Source organism: Vigna radiata, chromosome 7 (assembly GCF_000741045.1).
Source record: "Vigna radiata var. radiata cultivar VC1973A chromosome 7, Vradiata_ver6, whole genome shotgun sequence".
NCBI lineage: Eukaryota > Viridiplantae > Streptophyta > Magnoliopsida > Fabales > Fabaceae > Vigna > Vigna radiata.
Genome location: NC_028357.1, coordinates 3,321,731 through 3,339,845, shown reverse-complemented (window position 1 = coordinate 3,339,845; position 18,115 = coordinate 3,321,731). Strand labels below are relative to the sequence as shown.

The following is an 18,115-nucleotide window of genomic DNA, read 5'->3' as shown; positions in this document are numbered from 1 at the left end:
TGCAGAAAAAGTGAAATATTCTTATTTGATAAATAATACAAATAGAATCAGTTTAAGGTAAAATTATATATGTTATATTTTAAGTTTATGAAGTATATTCTATCAATATTCTTTCTTTATTTTCGTATTAACAAAATATTTGTTATTGACTTAAGCATGAGAGTCTTAGATACTCGTTAACTAATAACTCAATTTATTTCAGATCAAACTCGATTAAATTCGATAAAAACAATTATTGATATCGGTACTACTTTAGTTAACTCAATCATACTAAATAATACTATATATCATTTACATAATCATCTTTCCACCTTTCAAATATTATCAACATTAATTTATTGAAAGAGATTACATTGATTTTTCTAACAAATATAAAAACTACTTTAAAAAATTAAAAAATCACATTAAATAATTCCGACTTAAAAAAAATATTTTAAACATTTATTTATTTTTCATCTTTTACTTTCTTAAACATTAAAGTAGCTATCATCTCAACTCAGAATATAAATTAATTTTTCACTTTTTTTTATTTTATATTCTTTATCCAAATATTCAAATGTTACGAAATCATAAAATACATAAAACTACCAGTATTATTTTTTTTTTAATTCTGACATTCAATGCTAAAACTAATATCTAAGTTGATGTTTTCATGTTTGAATAAACTAGTTAATGTTTCGAGATAAATCACGCACGTCTTCACATCAATTGATCGAACTCTGAGACTGTCTTCTTTTCAAAGGATTTGTGGGAGATGATTTGGGAGAGATGATTTGAATGGATTTGAGTGGATTTTAGGGTAATTCTTTTTGTTGTTTTTTTGAGTGAATTTGTGAATAATTGAGATTGGATTTGAGAGTAAAGTTGGTGAGAATTAGTGTAGGATTTGATTAATGTGACAAATTTAAAAAATTAGTTTAATTGATAGAAATTAAAGATTACTAAAATGCCCCTAGTTATTAAAATGATATAAAATATTATTTTTTAATGTTATATTTAAATGTATAAATGTTAATAAAGAGAGGAAATTAATTAATAATAATTAAAATTAATTTTTAAATATTAAAAAAATTATAATGGAATAAAATAAAACCTGCAAAACATACAAATGGTATTACTGCTGCAAAATAAACCTTGTTGGAGTTTCAATTTTCGTACAGGGGCATATGTTGGAATTTCAATTTTCGTGCAGGGGCATATAAGTATTTATACACTAAATCAGCTTAAATCCTCTCAAATTAGAAAGATGAGTTGAACACTAGTATCATGCAAATCAGCTGATTTAATTCATTGCAAATCAGTGCAAATCGTGGCATGAAAACAAGAGCCATCTCTCAAATCCATCCGCGCTTATGACTGTGAATAGTATTTTTCTCTCAAACGAACACAGTGTGAGTGATTTTTATGCCAATTGGTTGGTCTTCAACTGATCATTTTCAAATCCAAATGTTGTTCGGTTTGAAGAGTCTCTTGTGTGTCCAAACTTTTTGGATGACCTACAAAAGGTAATGTTAAAGTCAATATGTGACAAAATGGAAAAGCATTAGCTACGATGATGCATGTGTTGTTCATATATTTGAAAGTCATACTTTAAAGCTTTATTTATAATAGTTGTAATGAACTTTTACCTATTTGTTGGCTTAATCATGACCCAATCATATATTAATAAACAATAATAGTTTGATTCGTGATTATCATTTGTGTTAATCTAACTTTCATTTGGTAATTGGTCAACCATACCGTTTGGCCAGGATGGTCGACCGAGGGTGGTCGACCATGGGTGATCTGCCTATAGTTCAACTAAAGGGTGATTGGCCAAGGTTGGTTGGCCTAGATAGGTCAGTCCAGGCGATCGGCTCATAGTGGTCGATCAATGGTCATGATACACATACAATACACAGACCATCCAAACCTGAGTATTAAATAATTTACGAAGGGATTTGGATTTGATCTTTTGGTACGTTAAAGTCTGAGTACCTAAACTCATGTAAACTGAATGTTGTAACCCGGTCGGGAGGATTCCTAAGTTGAAACTCATCCTTAACAATTAATTGTGTGTTTTGTTGTGTATTTATTAGATGAGCTTCAATCACTTAAAGGGCACAAAAGGGATTCACTTAGGTGAACTCTTCCTTAACTGACCTTGATTGACTTAGTAAATCGAGAGATTAAGCCTAACAAGATGAAGCCAATATTTTGAGAATAAAATCGATTAATATGTGAAGACTACTAAGCTAAATAAAGTAGAGACTACTAAGCTAAATAAAGTAGAGGCCGAAAAAAACTAAACTATCAAAATTATAAAGTCGATAGACAATAAGGTTGAAAGATCGAAATCGAACTGTGAAAACTGAAAAATCGTAATAATTTGAGGCCGAGAAGTCAAACTGTTAAGTTAGTTGGTCCGTAATAATCAACCAATAGTGATCCATATACATATATAACAGTTACCATACCAACGATTGTGGGTTTATGTTTATCCACATTTTGCTACTTTATTTTGTTATACTTTGAAAACTCAATCCTTTCTAAAGACAATTGTTGGGGGCAGAGTGCCCATTTTGGGTGGCTTTCTTTTGTGCTCACAATGGCATCGAATCCAGCAACTTCCAACTTAGAAAAGTGTGCTGAAAAATGTGCCAATGAAGTATCATTAGATATTTTATTGTAATCGATGAAATAAAAAATACTTTTGTAATACTTTATTCCTTTTATCAATAATTATTAATTAGATGGACACGCAGTAGGCATTTCCTAAGATAGAGAGAATATGCCACCAATCGATTAATATATTCAAGAATTGGATTCAACCCATTGTATATATTATAATCAGTCTTAATTAAATAATTAAGCATACTTAATCTAAATATGATGGACAACATTGAAGTACAGCACCAGAAGAACTTCTATTGAATCTAAAAATAGATTTATAATTAATCCATTTTTTTTATGGAATACGTATCTTTAGCTATAATATAAGATAAATAATAGAATTAAGAAAAATATATATGGAACACACAGTTATTAAATGAGAGTTACAAATTATGAAAAAGAGAGAGAAGCTGGAGTCAAGCAAGAGGATAGAGAAAAGAGGTAAAAATAGGTATTATATATGGTGGTTTGAATAGTTTGTTTTTAAAAATAAAAAAAATGAAAAACATGTTTTTTTAACCCTGATAAATTTGATTTTAGTCTTTATATTTCTTAATTAATAAATTATTTTCTAAAGTTAATAAAATGTAGTATTTTTTTTATTTTGTAACAATAAAAAATGTGATTAAAAATATTAAATTAAAAAATCCAAATGTTTCTTGAAGACTAATTCATCAATTTGAAAGCATACGGACAAAAACTAAGGAGGTTGGTTGTTTATTCCCAAAAGGTGACAATGATAGTGTGTCCTATTTTAGATGGAATAGAGCAAAGTTCCATATATATATATATATATATATATATATATATATATATATATATATATATATATATATATATATATATTTTTGCTTTTGTTACTAGTTTAAAATATTTCTAATCAATTGAAGATATTTTATACATATAAACTCATCCATCTCGTGTTTTATCTGAGATACAACTTTGTTTGTAACTAACACTTATTTCCATTAAAATGAAATATACAAATTTTTCAATTGAATATAAGAGAAAAAGACTTACATTATGTTTTATACGGAAATACAAATACTTTGAAACATCACTTGAGGAAACGTTTCAAACTTCGAAGTTTGAATCAAATGAAGCCAACAAGTGTTGTCGGAGAGAATTTGGAAATTTTTGGCCGGAAAAAGAAGGAGAAAGAAAACAACTCTTTGAAATATTTTGGACTTGTGTTGAATATTTTTCATAGTCATAGAGGAGTTAACAATTATGACCATTGTTTGGCATGCATGCAAGAGGACAAATCTATATTAGACCCAAACTTGTTTTCCCATAATGTTTCGATACAGGAATTCATGGGTTTTTCCGAGAAGATTAATTGGGATGATATAAAAATAATAATAAAATGTTGTCACCTTTAAACTCATATTTGGATTAAAACATTAAAAAAAATGTTGAAAAATTGTCGTATTTCTTCTTATCAAGTAAATTTTCACAGTAGAAGACAATATTGATGACATTGCTAACTGTCATGGCTCGTTTAGTACCAAAAGCTAAGGTTCTTTAGAAGGATCGATGTAGATACGATTGCAGGTATTTGTTCAAGTGATACAAGTTTTGTTACTGCATTTTTTAATTACCTTAAGATCCATCTTCATGCACTACTACCTTTGTACAAGGGCAGTTGTCCTTTTGTCCTGCTTCTTTTTCATTAGCAAAGGAAAGGAAGGATCGAAGATGAGAAGAGAATGATGAGCCTTCAAGGTTACTGTTAGAGTGCCTGTTAAAACGGTAGATCAATCTAATGACATAGCAAAGGAGACCAATGAAGCAGGCTATGCCACTCAGCAAGTAAAGCCCCCAAAAGCTTTTCAGCTCAAGTCGATCAATGCTTTCTTTTGCTCCTTCTGAGCTGCAAGCCATTCCTGTTAGCCATTTATCATGAATTCTCTGAAGATCACCACTCTCTGATAGTTTTAGGATGGCAGTTGACATGTCAACTGCTAGGGGAGATTCCCTTGGGAAGCCCTGTATGCAACATTTAAAACATGTTCAAGTAAATGTAAAACATCATCATATTTATCACAAGTTGAAATATGAACTATACAGAAAGATAAATGGATTTATACTTACAAAACCCCATCCACTCTTGGTGAACTCTTTACCAACAATACTATATTCACATCTGGTTGCTAGGAAGAGCTCCATGCATGCACGTTCATCTATTATTGCAGCAACACCACCACCACCTGGTCCATCTTTTAAGGCCTTTTCATATTCTAACATGGAGTTCAGAGGAACAAGCCTGGATCTGTCCATGTGTAGTTCCGCAGTTATATAATTTTCAATAAATGTATCCTTCACGTAACCAACGGGTTCATTATTTGCTATTAAGCTTTCAATTCCCTTGACTTGGGATGAAAGGTGTTCCACAGTTAGGATGGAGGTGAGGCTTGCAGTATAACTTGAGTTAAGTATCAAAACCACAAACAGCCATATGATTAATACGAAACGACCAAGAGTGCTCACAGTCTTCTCTTCTGCATACAAGGGAACCTCGTTAGATGTAGTAAAACTTGAATTTACTACACTGATTTTCACCTTCAAGATTTGTTATTGATATGTTATTAAAGCATTAAAAAAATAGGATCATGAGTTGGATTCTGGCAGTCCATCTTCACAGTTAAATAGAATTTTTTATATCCACTCTTAACAGTGGAAAAGACAATTTGTCAGAAAATTTGTTGGATGTTAAATCATTCATGTGCTTCCAGGTAATAGCACCAAGCTTTTAGAAGGAATGTTTCTTCGGAGTTTGTCAAAAATTGAGTTTCTGTTCTCTACAAGAGGAAAGCAGCAAGCTAAAGGAATTCTCCAACCACTTACTCTGCGTAGAAAATAGGGTTGAGAAGCTAAACCTGCAGAGATAAATGAATAAGATTCAGCAAGAGTATGCAAGTGACATACGATGAACCAATCAAAGTTACCAGATAAACTGTCTTGCAAACATAGTTACCAGATAATGGTGACAATTTGTCTTCTTGCGGGGCCTCTAAATTGATCGTTTGTACCACGCTCTAAAGTCCACACGACAGCTCCCACCACCAAGAGGAACACTCCTGTCACAGACCACATCATTGGAGTGAATGGTCTGAGAAAAGCCCAAGCACTGGATTTCAACTTCTTGACAGGTGCCACAACAACTAGCCCAGAGTTAATATATGGCTGTGTAAAATCCACTATCTTTGCTCGGCTTGTACTGATGGTCATGTCCCCCACCACACCATCGAACGCCTACACATAAAAGAAGCAATTCCAATGAAGGAATTTAAAACTAACAAAGTAACATGATGCAAAAAAGATGATAAATTAAGAAAACTTGAATACTCACACCAATTGTGACCATGTGAAGAAAGTCTGAATGGGACGGGTTGGTTTTACCATCACCAAATGGAATAAACTCGAATGGTGTCGGGTAAGGCAACAAGTTCATTGCAGCAGTAAACACATCTATGCAAAAACCACTAAGCTTATTGGTACCCTCAATTCTTGACACAATCTCGGGGAATGTAACTCTAACTATCACCCCAATTCTCAACTGTCTTCCATTGCTGGCAAGACTCCAACCGCGTGGTGTTTGAGTTGTTTGACCTGGCCAGATGACATCATATAGTCTTTCACTAGAATTGGAATGAATAGGAGCTTCTTCGGTGTGGAGGCCAGAGGTATCAGACCAATAACCAATCCTCCTAATTCCACTGCCTATCACATTAATGATTTCATACGATGGATGCATTAAATTTCCATCTGAGTCAAAGATCATCTGGCCCGTTAAACCACTCGTGTTCAACTCTAAAATCTTTTTATGCAACATGCTACCATTGACGAAGACCCTCATAGCATCTAGGTGAAGGATGTCCCCAGTTAACATGTTAATTACACTAGAATCATTTGAAAACGACAAAGTTCCTCCATCCTTTGAAAGTGCATCAAGTGCATAAGCCAGTGCCCAAACAGTATCATACGCGTAAAGACCAAATATGTTTAATCCAAAAGGATCCTGATTAGGATTTTCTTTCTTGATCAGTTTGGTCCATCTAGAAATAAATTTGTCCTTTATGTCTGAATCTGGCGTATGCATGCGCAAGGTGACAACACCTTGGATGTCATTCATGGCTGAAGATGTGAACAGGGATGGGTCGGAATCTAATAGTGTGGTTAGCCAATCTGTGGCTATCCACACATAACCACTTTGCATCATGCCAAGTGATTGAGCCACATGAAGTACTTCTAAACCAAAAGAAGGGTATATATGAAGGATTATTACTCTTGATTCCATTAATGCTGCTACCTTAACTAATGCACTGTTTATTTCTTCTCGGGTTATATTACACGGCCTAAAGGGCACTTTGTGTGATATTTTACCTTGTTTCTCTGCCAGCTTATCTCCTAAGGCAGCCACTCCGTTTCTTCCATGGTCATCATCTACGAAAATGGCTATGACATCTCTCCATTGAAAGTGATCAACAAGTTCTGCCACAGCAGCCATCTGATGCAGATCACTTTGCGTGGTCCTCACAAAATATGGGAACTGCATTGAGGTCAGTGTAGGGTCTGTCGCAGCAAATGAAAGTAGAGGCACTTGCATCTCATTTGCTATGTGTGAAATCACATGTGCCATGACCGAGTACTGGGGACCAATTATGGCCACAGTGTCACTCGCCATCAACCTCAGTGCTGCAATAAAAAAAAAAAAAAAAAAAAAACTCTAAGATAGTGATTTAGAAATATGTTTATGTGGGAAAACGTAAAAAAGGGTGAAGTGGAGAAGTATGATGTGTACGAGAAGAACGTACAAGCGATGATTCCCAGGAATCCAGTGGATAATTTGGTGTCAAACATTGAGATATTAAGCTTAGTTCCGTTGAGAATGGTTGGATTGGAATTTACATCATCAACTGCTGCTTGCATGGCAACTTTAGCCACTCTTCCAACAATAGAGTCGAAAGATAAAATTGCCCCAATATTAACGGCACTTGATCTTGTAGAAACAATGGCGGTTCCTTTTGAGGGAAAGGCACTATAGAGGATGAGAAGGGCAAGAACCCAAACTTTGCTCATGTTATATTTTACTGGGAACATGATGGGGAAAATAAAGCAAAAATCTTAGTACATTTTAGTATTTGTGCATCTAAAAGAAAAGAAAGTACATGGAATATCCTTGCTGTTCCCAAGTGGGCATGGCGTTAATGCTTTTATAGGAAGGGGATCATGCATCAGGTGTTTGGTGCCTCGTAATCTTGTGGTTCTCCTCAACAAGGGAATAAACTTGAATGGTGTCGGGTAAGGCAACAAGTTCAGAAAACACACACACAGAGCAGTCACAACTATAGCCAAAACAAACACAACCAACGAAGAGAAATATAACACCCACTTCCCACGTATCACTAAGGCTCAACTTGCTCTGTTATAAAAAATATAACAACCCATATTACTTGAATTTTCTACTAATTAAAACATCTCGTAATTAGTATCAAGCAAAAGAAAATACACGTCATAAATTAACATTAACATAAGTAGCTTCCCTTTATCTACATCTCTCCAAGGCTATATCTTACTTGCATTATTGTTGTTCAAGTATAACACTTGATCATTATATTAGAGTTATTTAAGATTACACTAACAATTTTTATATTAGGATCATAATAAATTATACGTATAATTATATTCAAATATCAAAATACAAAATATAAACCAAATAAGATTACAAATATAAGATACTTATGGCTTTTTCATGCTTATCATATATCAAACTTTTAATATTTCCACATTAGTAAGATATTGTTTGTTTTGGGTCAAGTTTTCATGGATTTGCTTTTCATACCATTCCAAAAAACTTCTTACCAATGGAGATATCTTATGTGTATATAAACTCGTGTTCATTCCTTATTTTATTCAGTGTGAGACTTTGTTTGTACCTAACAATACTCACCCTCATCTTTCAAGGGTCCTTGCTATCCTATGGCCATATCCCATACCAAAGAGTATATCATGATAAATCACCCATATGTAGATTTAACCATGAATGTAAAATCTACCAATAAAGATCTCCTTCATCTCCCACTCTAAGTATTTTCCTCTAAGAAAGTTGATAATGTCCATTTTTATGTATTTTTATCTATCTATTGTCATGAATAAATCAACTTTTTATTAGCTTTAATATTGTTTTATCCTCAAGTTTAATGTATTTTGTATTTTTTTTTATTTTAGTTGTTTTATGTTTGTTTTACTTCTAATCACTTTTTTTGAGTATATGAAATAAATGAATAGGAAACAATTTTAGTGAAGGAGAACAAGCAAGAACTCAAGGAACCATGGTTGGATAACAAAAGATGGATTTTAAGTGAATATTCACACTAGGTGCCATAAGAATTACGTTTAGTGTTGCGAACACAATTAGCAAATGAAATTATTTTGATGGCTTTGTTCACTATTTACTTGGCATTATTCACGCATTGACCGACACTATTCATTCGTTGAACGACATTGTTCACTTGTTAACTGACATTGTTCATGGATTGACTGACATTATTCACTCGCTGGGTAAGTTGACTTTTTCACTGGCGAGTTGACTAGCTCGCTAGGCAAAAATTGAAGCTCGTTGGACGAGTCTGTCAAACCAAAAACGCATAAAATGGGTATTTAGTCATGTTTTCACAAAGGTTTTAGTGATTCTTCTCCTCCTAAACTTCATTCTTCACCTAGAGCGATTGAGAGAGCCTCATGGAGCTTGTTTGGGGGTGTTGGGAAGATCTCTCTTATCCTCTTTGAGCTTCAACCTTCATCAATGGTGATTTTACCCTTTTGGGGTTGAGGAAAAAGATGGGTCACGAATTGGAGATGGAAATGTGAAGAGGAATCACAATTAAAGTATGGAGTAGTTGTTAAGAACCTTGGAAAAGGTCGTGCATCTCTCTATGATTTCAATTTCTTCTTTATCTCTTCAATTTTGTAGAACCCTAAGTGCTCCACCATGGAAAGTTTTTCTTATTTGTTGAGATTAGATGTAAACACATGAAATTCTTATGTACTTTGTGATGTTAATGATATATGTTTTTCCAATTTATGTTAGTATTCAATTTCTATACTTAATGCTTGCTTTTGATTGGTCACCCATACATGATTTGTGGTGAGGTGTTGGAAAATGTCTTGTAAACCTAGAATTGAAATTGAACACCTAATGTATAGAATTGAGATGTTTGTGAATGCATGAGAATGAAGTGGATAAATTATATTCTTAACATATTGCAAATACTCTATGTTAAATTCCTTACACACCAACTGTTTGATAAAAATACCAAAAAAGAGTTTCTTTTGTTTTTGTGACCTTTGATGTTTAAATGAGTTATTAAAGGAAGAGATGTCATGTGTTGCATAAGTCCCTTGGAAGAGAACGATATTTATCACTTACTACGTTGTGACCGGTGCACTTATCGTTGATTTTACAGCCAACAGAAGTCCAATACTTAGTTGAGTTAGGATAGTCTTACTTAAAACTCTAACAACAATACACTCCACACAAAATCCAAATAGTAGCATTCCCACCTTGGAAATTACTAAACTCTCATTCCAAATCATGTAAATCAAACCAATAGGAATTCAACTAAAACATAGTATATACATCATTAACACATCTCACACCTTTTTCCTTTCATCTATAATTCATCCATGTCATACATATGTATCTTATTTCAACCAAAACACCACATATAATTTAATTTAATTGAAATATGAATAATACAACATTTATTTCTATTGCATTATCATAATATTCAAATACAATAACAACAATAATTACATTAAAACGACAAAAAACATTTCTCTAACCACAAACCTCAAATTGAATATCCCAATAGTCAAAGTGAAGAATAATATATCTATGACCAGATATCAAAATTTCATCCTAATGAATCAGGAATTGAAATTTTATCGAGACTACCCAAAACCCAAAGAAAAGTGGTGCCCAACGCCTTACACATAGTGCCAAGTGCCAAAAGCCTTGATGCTCACTCTGAAGTGGGCGCTTAATTATCCTAAAGTGGCATCTAGCTCCCTAGACCACTGAGACCATTGACTTGGGAGCACCCAACGATCCCATAACAGTGCTCGACACTTTGCACCTATAGTGCTCATTATCTAGGTTCCCACTAATGGCCCCAATTGGTTTTGTGTAGAGCTGTCAAAACGGGTAACCCGGCTCGACCCGGCCCGGCCCACAACGGGTTGGTCACTTAGTAAGTCAACTCAACCCGGCTCATTTATTAGCGAGCCAGAAAAACTTGAACCCGGCCCAACCCACCACGGGTTGGTGGGTAAACGGGTTGGCTCACTAACCCATTTAATTACATTTTTTTTAAATAAAAAAAATACAAACTTTCTGTAATTTAAATTTAAACAATTTTCACTCCCAAAAAATTATGTTAAAGACAATTCAAAATAATAATAAAAAGTACAATATAATCCAAATGTCATTAAAAACAAACACAAAAAACATACAAATAAGTTTCTTATATTCATCATTTTTTGTTCTTGTTGTAACCCTTGACCCTTGTTCTTGTTGTCTCCAAATTCACTAATAAAGATTTTCCTAATATCAGAACAACAATTCCGACAATCAATAAGAAAATATTAGTCAAAAAAAAAAGAGAACCAGTACTCAACAACATCAACAAAAAATTAATATTTTAATCTGTAACATAATTTTCCAAATTCAAAGATATCAAAAAGAGCTTGTTCAAATAATGTATACTCAAATTATTTAAAAAAAATGAACAAAATCTTATACAAGCATGTTAGAACATGAAAAAATCATTCCATGTCTTCAAATCCCCTAGAACAAAAAACAAATTCACAAACCCCTATTTTTGTCATTATAGGATTTTTGAAAAAAAAAAAAGAAAGAGAAGTGAGAAAACAAAAATGTGGAGAAAAGAGAAAAAAAAAGGAAGAGTGTTTTACCTGCTCCTTGAAGAATTTTAGTGAAGTGAGGGTGAGAGCACCGTTAAATGAGAGCAAGTACCGTGAGAGTGATTTGTGAGAGCAGAGGTTACTTTTTTTAGTATACACAGTGAGTGAAGAAAATATTTTATTTTTTGGGATTTTATGAATAAAATAATAAATTAAAAAAATAAAATTAGGTAGGTGGGCTGGTGGGCCAACCCGACTCACCCCGGGTTCAACCCGCATGAGTCGGGTCTAAATGAACCGGGTTGAAATCTGACCCGCATATAAGTGGGTTGTATTTTTCAAACCCAACCCGACCCGAACCCGTGACGGGCCGGATTGGCTCGCGGGTTGTGACCTATTTTGACGGCTCTAGTTTTGTGGTATTGCGAGAGCTATATCAAACTTTTAACTTCCAATTTAACTTGAATAGAATGTCTAACTTGACTATCTATTCAACATAATTCCTTTTTAGTTTAAAATACCCTATTTTAGTTCAAAATAATCATACATTAGATTAAGTTTGAACATCCCAGCCAACTCAAACGAGCTCCATAGACAATAATAAATTCAACTAAAACATCAAGTCAAAATAGTATCAATTCAAATACATATTTTTAGCTTCTAACATAACATATGCTCAATTTTACATAGTCATTTTATCACAGATCCATATACTACATAAATTTTCACTCAATAAAAATAAATCACACAGTTCCACTCTTGCTACATATAACAATAGACCTATTCAAATTTCACTCATCTAGAAATATCATTTCAAATCATCCTCAACATAATAGATTATAACACTCTAGCATCACACACAGGTCATAATTTATCATATAGTAGTATATTTTTAAATTTGAAACTAGTTTCCCTTATTTGGATAGACATTCCTAGACTCAAAAGGTGCTCCCCACAAACTATACTTACACAAGTTCCTCTAAGTGCCCATAGAAAACCTTAATCAACTATAAGAACACATCCTAACAATCCAAAACAAACAAAGATTCATCTTGAGCTCTTAAACACCACTTTCAAGCCTAAAATACCTCACATGCAACAGATTTCTTAAAAGACCAAAAACAAGAAAAAAAGATTAACTTGCTTTGTTCAAGATTTTTAAACACCACTTGCAAGTCCAAAAAACCTCACATGCAATGAATTTCTTAAAAGACCAAAAAGAAGAAAAAAAAGATGAGTTTACTTTATTCAAAATTATGATCGAATATGATTGTAGATATTGACTTTAGAAGTCCTAAACAAACGAAGAATGAAGTCAAAGATCTAAAAGAAATAAAAAAAAGTTTAGAAAAATATTTAAAAAAAATAGTTGTTCTTATAAAATAAAATTCAATTGATAGAAAATCTATTTATAAATAAATTTTTTATAAATAAAAATATCGAGCGTGATCATTAAAATGACTCATATTCTTAAACTATTTTACAATTTGGTAAACAATCTAACCATCACATATTTCACATATCTAAAAAAATCTAAACATCACTAATCAGTCACTTGTATTGAAGCATGCCTATTAAGTTTCATCCTATACTTTCAATGAACTAACAACAGTCCAAATGATCTATTAACCGTTAATCACTACGTCAATAACATCTCCATTAACCAAACATCCAAAAACAAACAAAAAAGAAAACAAAAAAACTTAATATGAATTAGAACACTTACCAAAATTCCACTTTGGCTGGTCAAATATGTTTCTTATCTAGTTGGCTACTTTAGATTTTGAAAGAGTAACAACCATAATAATATTTTCTGGACTAAGAAAAAATTTATAATTCTTTTGAAAAAGACAAAATTATAAATAAAATAAAATTTATAATATAATTTAAAATTTATATTATTGGATATGGCCCAGCACTGTGCACTTAAGTCACAGAGGCCCACTTTCATCTGCAGCCCAAAAACGTTGTTATGTTCTGAGGGGATGAATGCCTTCGTGGCATTCCAAACAAAACAAAAGACGAAGTGAGAGAACAGAGCGAGAGAGGCGAGAGACCACGGAGACGAAACCCGACGGTGGTTGTCGGAGGAACTCAGGCGCGGTGGTAGCCGGAGTTGTAGAAGACGAAAGTAAAGATCGGAGTACACCAAGTATGAAAAACGTAACCTTTTATTATTATATTGAACATCAATAATACTGTTTCTAATATTCTGATACAGCAAAAGGAAAAAGGAGGATGAACTCTATATATAGAGTTCTAAGGAGAACAAAACGGAAAACTAAAAATAAATAAAATAACTGTCTTCGGACAGTTAAGAGAACTGAAAGGTTCTCAATATATATGATAAAAAAATTTACAATATATTTTTGCTACTTGAAGATAGGATGGTATAGGTTAGAACTCAATAATGATTCGTTGGAGAGAGAATATTGTGAACTTCTTTCTTTTGGTAGGGTAAGTAATCTTTTTGCGAACGTTACCAAAAATGTAAACTATTTTTTCTATTTTGTTTTTTCATCTAATCTTCCTTCACCCTCAGTGAAAACCTTGTCTCTCTTATATTGATCAAGACATAAAGCCATGATAATTCGATAATAAATACAAAAAAAAAAATTAGAAAAAAAGAAGCTTAATCTAATATTTTATCTTTTTCATATTACACCTAGTAACCAAAAATACACGTTGCTCCTACATTAGTATTTCATGTTTGAATTATATAAACAAATACCTAAGACCTAAAGAAAAATTAATCAAGTCTATATATTTTTCACAAATAATTTTAATAAATCACATCATAAGTTTTTGATATTTACAAAAGACCATTTGTATAAAACATCTTTCTTTAATCAGGTCACTCTTTTTGCTTTTGAAAAAGTGAAAAAAAAAAGGAATTGATGAAAAATAATAAAGGCAGCAAGTAGGTGTGATTTGTAAAATATACTCTTCCTTACACATTAATAAAATGAATGACAGTTCAGCAATAAACAAAAAAGTAATAGACTTTATTAAAATAAAAAGAGCTTAGTCTAGCTTACATCCAAAATTAAAACCAAGTCCAAATATTTCATAAAAAAACAATTATTTTAAATATATTTCAGGTATTTGAATAGTTTTCTTTATTTTTTGTGGTGAGTAATTTTTTTATTTGGCTCTTATTGTTTTCTTTTATTCTCTCTAAATACTTTTGTTTTGTTTTGTTCTTATAATATACATATTATTTTTTCAGTGATTACTGAATAATTTTCAACGAGACCAATGACTAATAAAAGTACTAAAAAGACTACAAGAATTATTCTACAAAGACTAAAAAAATATTACAGACATCAAAAGTTAAAAAGGAAAATAGAAACCAAAAACAAAACGCAACTATATTTTAAGCACTAAGACTATATTTAAGTTAAAATCTATTTTAATAGGTTACAATTACCTATCCCGAATTTCAACTGTTAGAAGTGAGTTCTAGGCCTAACTCAACCCCACAAAACCGACTTTTAAGGTGAGGTCTGCACCCCACTTATATATTATAAATTGGCCTTATCTCTAGTCGAAACACACCCCCTCACGCCGAGGTATATACATCTCGAGCGTGAGACTAGATATTAATGGGTGGTCCGATAACAGTCCAATAATGGGTGGAACAATATGTCCAACAAATATGACTAGTATAGGCTCTAACTATAGCTCTGATACCATGTTAGAAGTGGGTTTTAGGCCTAACTCAACCCCACAAAACCGGCTTGTAAGGTGAGGTCTGCACCCTACTTATATATTATAAATTGGCCTTATCTCTAGTCGATGTGTTATCTCTATTATTACTGCAAATCACCTATAATAATAACAATATATTTTCTCAATAATATCGAGATATGATTTATTTTCTAACATCAACTCCACAAAAGTATTTATCATTTGTATAACTTTTATAAAAGTTAAATATCTTTTTAATTTTTAAACTTTGAAAAAGTAAAATTTATTATTATTATTTCAAATTTTCATATATTTTAGTTTTAAATTTTTAAAAAATAAATAAATATTGTTTTGATCATGAAATCGAGGTAAGAAATATCTTGAAAGTTTGAATGTTTGTCCTTCTCATTCATTCTACCTATTCATTTAATTAAACTTAAGGTTAATTACTTGCAAAAAGATACTTTAATGTCAAAGTCAGCAAAAATTGAAGAGTTTTAGTAATTAATGCATATTAAATGTCATCACTTATCTTTTTGTTTCAAATTTATATTTATAGATTCCAGAATGAGTTTCAAATTACTAAAGACTTAATTATTTGATAATAATCATACTTTTTCTAAACTTAATCTGGGTTAAATCTAATAATTTTGAAGAGTGACAATTTAATATGTAACTCATAGTCGTTCGGTCTCGAGATGACAATCATGGTTATTTTCGTGAATGCCTAACAATATAGTCTAATATTAATTGAATGATGATACAATACAAATATAATCATTTTAATTCAATAAAATTATTTTTTTAAACAAACTGTATAAATTTAGAAAGTAAAACCATATTTAACTCTTTTTATAAATATGATATTTTTCCAAGAAAAAATTAATAGAGAATAAATGTGTATAAATAATGAAGCAGTCAAGGTCTCTTAACTTCCTTTTGTATTTGTTAAATGTCTTCAATTCCCTGCGAACAGGGTAATTTGCCTTTTCTTTTATAATTCCTTTTTTAATTTTTTTACATGTTAAATGCATCTCAAACTAACATTTGAATTTAAATTTTTGTTTCAAAAACAAACTTGAAATATTGTTTATTACATAAAAAATATAATAGAACTAAATTAAAATAATTATTCATATTATTTTTAAAGTTTGAAAATTAAATTATATAAAAACTATTAAATTCTAATTTTCTATCAATTAGAAAATAAAAACATATTTCACTCTTTTTATAAATATGGTATTTTTTCAAGAAAAAAAAAACATTTTAGGAATCAAAAATCACATTTTAACAAAAGTGTAAATAGAGAATAGGTCTATAAATAATAAAAGCAGTCAAAGCTCCAAAAACGGATAAGACATTAGAAGTGTGGTCATTCTAAGTTTGATTTTAAATCGTTACGAATGTTTAAACTATTGGACAAGATAAAAACATATAATTTTTATGAATGTAATTATATTGTTATAAAATTACACATCTAATTTTTTTTTCAAATATAATTAAAATCGTTTTATAAAATACTAGCAAAACACATGGTTGTGAACTAATTATACCGAATTTAAGAGTATACCTATTGTGGATATTATATTTAGAAAGTAATTCAAAGGATCACTTAATTAAATTATAATTGTCTTGTAACTTTACGTAGTTATGATTGAGTTTTTTTGATAGAAACTTTTGTTTTATTAAGTATTTAAAATATTTTTTATTTTTATTTTACTATTTTTATTTTATTTTTTTAATATTAAGATGATAAGATTTTCTTTTTCAGTGAGATTGAAGAAAAAAGATTAGACGGATTGATAGATGATTTAGAGAATTAGAAAAACAAAAATAAAATTTACATCATTCAATTAATAATATAATCAAATAAAAAATTAATTAAATAAAAATAAAAAATATTTTAAATACTGAAAAAATTAATAAAAAATGAATAAAATCCTCAGTTTTATAAGATATTTAATAAAGGTTTCAATTATTAATGTGAGCCATGAACTCTAGGGAATCCTATGGACAGAAATGTTCTTATTGTCAAATATGACTGTGGATTGCACTCGCATCCCGGCAGTACTTTTAATCACCAAAGAAAAAAGGTTTAAAATATTTTTCGTTTTTGAGAAAAAAAAATGCTTTTTCTTTAAAAAAGAGAAATTACTTTTAAAAGAATCTTTTATAAAGTTGTAACTTCATTGTCAAAATAAGTTCTTCCACACAACATGATATCGAGCAACTTTTTTTTATGATTATAATTCATAAAATTTAATTAATTTTCTTACTTTAATTCCATTCACATTATTAAATTATAACAGTTACGATATTTTCTATTTTAATGTTACGTAGAGTCTCATTATTTTATTTTTTAAAATATAAAATTGTTAATAAATTTTAGTGATCTTAATTTCTGTCAGCATTGTAACATCCCAAAATATAGTAGAGTAAATTTTAAATTTTATATATAATCGGTCTAAATCAAAAGTTGTGTACAATACTACTATAAAAAACTATACAACAACATCTTCTCTGTCTAATGTCTGTTCCAGAAAAACCTCATCTCTTTCTGCTCCCACCCATAGGATGATCATTGCACAGGAAAGAACACCACAACATACAAAACACAAGCATAAACAACAGTGTAAGCTAGTTTAATAAACGAACAATCAATATACTCATCAACTACATTACATACAATCATACATAGTCATTCACCAATAGAAGAGACTTTATGCATGACACTACAACGAATTGACCGTCCAAACTTAAAATGATTGTCGAGCTATGATAAGTTGTGCACTTTTGGTGGCTTCTACTGCTTTGCAAAGCCATTGTCAATGGGTTTCACCCTACC

The 18,115-nt window shown here is 31.1% G+C and overlaps 1 protein-coding gene across 1 annotated transcript; it reads right to left on the bottom strand.

Annotated features, from left to right (window-relative positions):
- Nucleotides 1–4,084: 4,084 nt before the first annotated feature.
- On the bottom strand, nt 4,085–8,033 carry LOC106767568 (glutamate receptor 3.6). Its single transcript, XM_014652490.2, has 6 exons — nt 7,470–8,033; nt 6,005–7,350; nt 5,630–5,907; nt 5,500–5,531; nt 4,747–5,153; nt 4,085–4,641 (listed from the first exon to the last, which is right to left on the bottom strand). Exons 1-6 carry the CDS (start codon nt 7,753–7,755, stop codon nt 4,255–4,257), a joined length of 2,736 nt encoding a protein of 911 aa, XP_014507976.1. The 5' UTR covers nt 7,756–8,033; the 3' UTR covers nt 4,085–4,254.
- Nucleotides 8,034–18,115: the final 10,082 nt, after the last annotated feature.